This window comes from Penaeus japonicus, unplaced genomic scaffold, assembly GCF_977035675.1.
Source record: "Penaeus japonicus unplaced genomic scaffold, GWHDUDI00000001_assembly GWHDUDI00000034, whole genome shotgun sequence".
NCBI lineage: Eukaryota > Metazoa > Arthropoda > Malacostraca > Decapoda > Penaeidae > Penaeus > Penaeus japonicus.
Genome location: NW_028234436.1, coordinates 22,031,385 through 22,038,884, shown reverse-complemented (window position 1 = coordinate 22,038,884; position 7,500 = coordinate 22,031,385). Strand labels below are relative to the sequence as shown.

The 7,500-nt window shown below is 40.8% G+C and overlaps 1 protein-coding gene across 8 annotated transcripts in view; it reads right to left on the bottom strand.

The window, feature by feature from the left end:
* LOC122248427 (protein-lysine N-methyltransferase SMYD4) overlaps nucleotides 1–7,500 on the bottom strand; it is a 116,020-nt gene that overhangs the window by 16,158 nt on the left and 92,362 nt on the right. For 4 of the 8 annotated variants that reach the window (XM_043008450.2, XM_086530938.1, XM_086530939.1 and 1 more), the window contains one exon: nucleotides 186–496. In XM_043008450.2, coding sequence (XP_042864384.2) covers nucleotides 186–496 — 311 coding nt within the window. Of the gene's footprint in view, nucleotides 1–164; nucleotides 497–7,500 lie in introns of all 8 variants that reach the window. The other 4 variants (XM_043008452.2, XM_086530940.1, XM_043008449.2 and 1 more) reach the window with 1 other exon arrangement.

Here is a 7,500-nt window from a genome sequence, read left to right as displayed (position 1 = left end):
AATCAAATCCTGACTTGCATACGCATATATTTTCCTCTTTCCGATCTCGGGAGCGCAACGCGTTCGACTAAGGGTTTCGGATTCATGGGGTCGGATTCGCCTCAACGACGAACGTTAGTTTGGGTGTGACAAGATGGCGCGGGGGCCGGGGAGTGTTACTCAACTGATTAACCTCCAATATTTACCCGTCGGCACAGGTGCATGTACCACCGCCTGGCTGTATAATTTAAGTGCCTCCATATTTTTCTTTCTCCCAAAAAGCTTGTTTCCAGCCTCCTTCTTTTCCATGGCCTCTTTCTCGGATTTGCCCTTGAAAAATGTCTGGATGTCGATTTCGTGCGCCGCCGGAAGGTCGAAGATGAACCGCACGCGTTCTTCATCGCTCTTCAACTTGGAAAACTGGTTGAACTCATCGTTGGACACCGACTTCCGGATGACCCTGAAGTAGTCCTTGAAGAAACCCGGCAGTTCGCTGTCCTGCAGCATCCTGTTGGATCTGTAGGAGAGAAAAAAAGGGGGGCGTTAGCTCTCTTTTGGTCTCGAGGGAAATGGGTTAGGTTAGGAGCCGCATTATGGCGTCTGGGTTAGGGGGGGGGATGGAACGGATAGTGTTTTTTGTGGATAGATATGCGTGATATCGATTATATAAGTGGATAATTTGTGTTTTTCATGTATGTACAGTAACTATGCGTGTGTGTGTGTGTGTGTGTGTGTGTGTGTGTGTGTGTGTGTGTGTGTGTGTGTGTGTGTGTGTGTGTGTGTGTGTGTGTGTGTGTGTGTGTGTGTGTGTGTGTGCGTGCGTGCGTGTGTATGTGTTTGTGTACATGTAGACTTAGATGTGTGTATATGCATACCCACACACATACACACTTCATTATTCATAAGTATTAATAAACTCGTTTCTTTTAATTAGTGAAGCGGTACATCCTCATTTTCATTGTCGGTGAAAAAATAATATTGGCGAGTTCCAATCAGCTGACTCACTGCCAATTGTGGATTTTTTATCCACACACACGCACACACACACACACACATACATAAAAAAGACATATAGACCTACAAATCATGGACACATATTTATACATACACACTCATATATAAACATATACAGATATATAATCACATTTACATACTTAGACGTAGACAAAATATCCACAGTGGCGCTCGCAAGTATGATCCCCCTCCCCCCCCACACACATATATACAGATACACTAACACATTTCAATTTAAGTTTGATTTTCTGCAACAGCAATATGAAGCATGATTAGAGATAATAATGATAAATTTTCTTCTTTGCGGGTTTTTCTTTATTTATTTTTTCTTCTTCTAATCCACATGGGAACAATTTCAAATATATCTTCTTAAATTGTGACAGATACAAAACTGTTCAAAATGCAGAATAATTTATAGTCCAAGATATATAAATAAAGATGAACAATAGATAAATAGATACACAAATAAATACATAGGTAAATAAACAAATAAATAAATAAGCAAACCAAACTAAAATAAAAACATAAATACATAGATAAACAAACAAACAAAAGAATAAGGTAAACAAACACATGATTATTTTTCCTTTTAAAGTACAAAAACCTCATGGACAAGCAAAGAAACAAAGCAAAGTGCCTCCCGTGACAGTGACTGATCGGAGTCCCCACCAGTGCCAGAGACTGCAGTATCTCCCTCGTATGCGACAAATAACTCATTTCACGGCATAAGTAATCATCTAAATTCTCTCGGCGTGTTGGAAATGTTTACGAAAACCAGCGAAAAATAAAAATGTTGACGTGTATACCCTGCTATGGCCAGTGTATAAGAGACCGCTTGGTAACAAAGATTCTTGAGGGATCTGGTAACATGGCGCTTTGTTTACATGGGGTCTCCACGTGGGAGCGGCCGCCGCGTAACTTGTATTCCTATTACCTTAATGGCATAATGGTGGATGGGAGACTAAAAAAGAAAAAAGAAAAGATAGAAAGAAACTCTTACTAGTATTTTACTTTAAAGATGGATTTTTATTTACTCTCTTTTATCTAATATTCGAACTTGTGAAGCGGTCTTTCAACATGGCGAGTGGTGGTTATCTAGAAGAGTAATTCCTTCCGAGGTCATATGCACTCAAGTCTAATCACAATTAGTTTTAATCATCGTCATTACAGGGGTTCATACCTGCTCTTGCCTTGACACTGAAGGTAAAATACCACGAGGTCGATATCCACTGCGAATTTTACGAATACACAAACCGGATTTAACGAACGGGCAAAACAAATACACAACCTCGTCACAGGCAGCGGAAACACCCCATTAAATAAGGAAAATATTCATCACGCTAATATGCTAGTCTCCTATTTCCTCATCCCCATAGCTTGCTTTTAGATATAGTGTAATATACGTAAATATTCGTAGAGTCTAGAGCACCGCCAACCCACACGAACAATGCGCTCGGTGTGTGGTTGCCAAAAACGAAAATAAAAGTATAAATCTGTAGTATATCATCTGAATTCACAATTTAGTTCAACAAAACCATGAATTTGAACAAAAAGCGAAAAGCGAAGATATTATCTCATGAAACTTGTAAATGCAGCAAATAACAAACAAACAAACAGGTGGAGCAAAACAGATAAGCAGTCCTAACCAATGAATAGAGAGAGAGAGAGAGAGAGAGAGAGAGAGAGAGAGAGAGAGAGAGAGAGAGAGAGAGAGAGAGAGAGAGAGAGAGAGAGAGAGAGAGAGAGAGAGAGAGAGAGAGAGAGAGAAAGAGAAAGATAGACACAGAGAGAGTAAGGGAGACAGAAAGAGATACAAAAACAGAGACAGAGAGAAAGAAAAAAAAGATAGAGAAAGAGAGAAGAAGAAGGAGAAAGCAAGGAAATCCATTCGTCGCCTTGGAAGATTTAATCAGAGAGGAGTGTCTTGAGCCGAGGTGAAATTTACACTCCATAAATACGCGGGGAAGTTCAGGTAGTATGCCTCTTCTGGTTGTATCTCAAATATACTTCTTCATCCTTTATCCATACATTGGGATGGTGTTGAAAATGATATTGTTCTTTACCCAAGGTGATTTTTTAATTTCCTTTTTTGTGTGAGAATTTTCGAATGAAAGGTATAGGTGAAAAAATAAATTGGATTGTATTTATTTTGTTTTTCCTTCTTCTTTGGATATTTGTATGTCTTATGTACATAAGTTTTCTTGGGAATGATAATTCTTTGATTTCCCTCTGTTTTATTTTATTTTATATTATGTTTTGAAGATCATTAATATGATGTATATTCTTAGGTTTGTCGATAGTGTTCGTTCTCAGTCCTCACTCGTCCGAAACCCATAGCCAATGACTTCGCATCGCTTCCGTGACACGCAAATGAAATTATAAAATCTATCATTTCTGCTTACTCTACGTAATACTATAGCCTGCATTTGTTTTATATCAAGTTTGTAACCATACGAATTAATGGTATTATTGTCATTATAAATATCGTTATTGCCGTTTACAAATACGCAAATAAAAGTGCAAATGTTTTCCATCGAAATTTCAGTGGGATTAAGGTACCTGACCTCACTATGTCTCTTACCTCCCACGTGCTGTCAACTGGACGCTGTGACAGGCGTTTAAAGAGAAAACAAAGATGCTATGACAAGGAAAATAAAAGTGGGGGTACGCACGGTCTCTCAAAACCGGTCGAAAACCTTCTTGTGTTTGTGGAGTTGAGATGAGCTTGAGTGATGAGATTGGACCGTTCTATATCGGCGTATTGTCTCGTTCTAAGATCCGAATTTCCTTTTTTTTAATCTTAATGTTATCTTTCTTTAAAAAAAGCGATTGTTTTTTAATTTCTTCTCTAACGTTCTCTTTCAGAATGATTACAAAAAGCGCTTTTTTATTTTTTATTTCTTCTTTAATGTTCTCTTTCTGAAGGTGAAATTTTTGGGGTTTTCAGAAGAAGTTCGATTTCACGAATGGTATTCGAGGCGAGGAACCCAACAAGCGATCTGGAAAAGTGATTAAAACACTCGACGTTTGTGTTTGGTTTGGGAAGGGGACGAAAGAGGGAAGTGGAAGAATACAGATCAAGAAAGGAAAAAAGGAGATAAGAGAGAGTAGAAGAGGATAATAAAGAGAGAACGAAAGAGTGAGTGACAGTTTCTAGGGCAGCCCTCACCTGGGGAACTAATAGAGACGCGTTAAGTAGATCCCCAGATGTAGTAAAGGAACCTGGGAGGTATTGGCTGCGCAGGAATAGGATTGAATCCTTAGGTTCTGCACTCGAGGACTCTTATACTTGGGATTGAATACTAAACCAATGGGATTATGGCAGTTCTGCTTTTATATATAAAACGCATCTGGAGTCAATTTAAAGAGGATTTGATTGCTTTACTGGATGACATGTTCTTTACGATGCGTTTTCATTTTTTTCTCATTTTAAGAGCATATGTAATGTATGGAAATACTATACACACAAGGAAATAGACATACGCAAATAGACATAAATACAGGCACACACACACACACACACACACACACACACACACACACACACACACACACACACACACACACAAAGAGCAAGAGAAAGAAGGAGAAAGAGAGAGAGAGAGGAGAGAGAGAGAGAGAGAGAGAGAGAGAGAGAGAGAGAGAGAGAGAGAGAGAGAGAGAGAGAGAGAGAGAGAGAGAGAGAAAGACAGAGAGAGAGAGAGAGAGAGAGAGACAGACAGACAGACAGACAGACAGAAAGAAAGTAAGAAAGAGAGACAAACAGATAAATACACGCAACCACAAAATAAAATAAATGTTCATTATTTGTTCACTGACAGACCCTTAGCAAGCCCTTCACGACTGCCCCTAACCCTGACTCAGTCCTGCCAAATGGTGCCTGTTTAACACGGAACGTAACACCCAGCAGTTCTTGTTGTCTTAAGTTATCAAGTAACAAACATTATCCCGTGCAACGTTGCATGCAAGGGCTGGTGAGGCATGGTGTTATCTTAGAATACGGAGATAAAGAAATTTGCTTTCTCTTCTTCTCCTCTTTTTTTCTTCTTCTTCTTTTCTTCTTCTTTCTCCCCTGCGTTTCGGTTCATGCGAAGGGCGATTTTTTAAAATTATTTTTTTATTTAATTTTATTTTTTTAGTTTTCTTTTTTTCTTTTCTTTCTTTTGTCTTTTCCTTTCCTTTTCTTTTCTTTCTTTTGTCTTTTCCTTTCCTTTTCTTTTCTTTCTTTTATCTTTTCCTTTCGTTTTCTTTTCTTTAATTTATCTTTTCCTTTCCTTTTTCTTTCATTTTCTTTTCTTTCCTTTACTTTTTTTCTATATTTCTCTGTCTCTGTCTTTGTCTCTCGTTTTCTCTCTCTTTCCCTCCTGTTCTCTCTCTCAAACATACACACAAAGAAAGAAACACACACACGTATACAAACACACACACACACACACACACACACACACACACACACACACACACACACATACACACACACACACACACACAAACTCGAAACCTGAAAGTGACACGACATCCAAAGACAACAATGACAAGCAATACAGAAATGTTCGAATATGACTCGTAGACGTCCGCCCATCCTAGAGGGGGGTGAAGGGGGGAGGGGAGGGTGGAGGGGCAAGCAGCGAGTATGTGGGGTTGGGAGAAATAGCATCAGGGGAAGGGGGGTGGGGAGAAGGGGGAGGGGGAGGGGAGGGGCAAGCAGCGAGTATGTGGGGTTGGGAGAAGTAGCATCAGGGGAAGGGGGAGGGAGAGGGAGGGAGGAGAGGAAACAGCCAGTATGTGGGGTTGGAAGAATGGCATCAGGAGAAGGGGGATGGGGGAGGGGGGAGGAGGGGGATTCAGCACAAGGGTGGTGAGAGAGTCAGCATGAGAGGAGAGAGGAAAGAGAAGGAATTAGCATGTCACACCAAACTCTGATCACTATTCAGCATGAAGAGTTAGGAGGGTCAGCCTGAGAGAAAGGAGAGAGGGTGGTGGGGGTGGTGGTGGGGGGGGGATTCAGCATGTGGTGAGGAAGGGTTCAGCATATGGAGGTGTAATAAGCATGAGGGGGTAGAGTTAGAGGGGTAGGTTAGCATGAAGGAAAGGAGGGGGGGTTAATATAAGGAGAAAGTGGGGTGAGGGGGTTAGCATGAAAGGAAGAGGGAATTCAGCATGAGAAGAATAGATATTAATGGAAGGGACAGCCTGTGTAGTGTGATACGTAACTCATGCACGCACAAGCGCTCTCGCACACGCATTTATCATGTATGAGAGGTCGCATGCACACGGGCACACTAAATACCTTTAAAGAGAAACTCAACTACTCTCTCTCTCTCTCTCCATCTCTGTCTCTGTCTCTCTCTCTCTCTCTCTGTCTCTCTCTCTCTCTCTCTCTCTCTCTCTCTCTCTCTCTCTCTCTCTCTCTCTCTCTCTCTCTCTCTCTGTCTCTCTCTCTCTCTGTCTCTGTCTCTCTCTCTCTCTCTCTCTGAGGAGAAGTAAATATAACAAAGAACGAGGAATAGGAGAAAAATAAAGAAAATAGAAAATGGAGGAAGAGAAAAAAAAGAAAAAAAAGAAAAAAAAGAAAGAAAAACAACAACAACACGTAACAACAAAAAACAACAACAACACGTAACAACAAAAAACAACAACAAAAACAAAAAACAACAAAAACAAAGAAAAAACAACAAAGAACCAACCAGACATATTCCCCCGTCATCAAGCAGCTCCAGAAATACCCAGTGACATCACCTCGAGACAACTCTCATTTCTACCTCCCTCCTGACGTCACACACGCCCCAGAGATCACATTCTAAGACACTCTAGACTTCAGACGTTAAGACTTCAGATATCAACCCTTAAGGACGTGAAATTCTGTCTTCGGTGAGGACAGGAAGGGAATTTGTGTTGGTGTTATTGTTGTTAGTTGTTGTTGTTGTCCGTTGTTGGTTGTTGTTGGTAGTTGTCCGTTGTTGTCCGTTGTTGTTGTTGTTGTTCGTTGTTGTTGTTAGTTGTTGTCATTGTTGTCAGTTGTGTGAGTATTATTGTTATCTATGGTATTATTGTTTTTTATAATTAATGGTAATGATGATATATTTATTGTTATCATTAGAGAATGGAAGTTAAGAAGTAGAAGGAGACGAAGAAGAAGAAGAAGAAGAAGAGAGAGAAAGAGAGAGAGAGAGAGAGAGAGAGAGAGAGAGAGAGATGGAAGAGCGAAGAGTGAGAGGAGAGAGCGAGAGGAGGAGAGGCAGGAGAGGTAGGGAGGGAGAGAGAGAGAGAGATAGCGAGAGAGAGAGAGAGAAGAGGACGAGAGAGAGAGAGAGAGAGGAGAGGTAGAGGGATGAGAGTAAGAGAGACAGAGTGAGTGAGAGGGAAGGAGAGAGTAAGAGAGAGGGAGAGTAAGAGAGAGATGAGAGAGAGGAAGTCAGAGAGTGAGAGACGAGAGAGAGAGAGAGAGAGGTAAGAGAGAGAGAGAGAGAGAGAGAGAGAGAGAGGGAGGAGAGAGAGGAGAGAGAG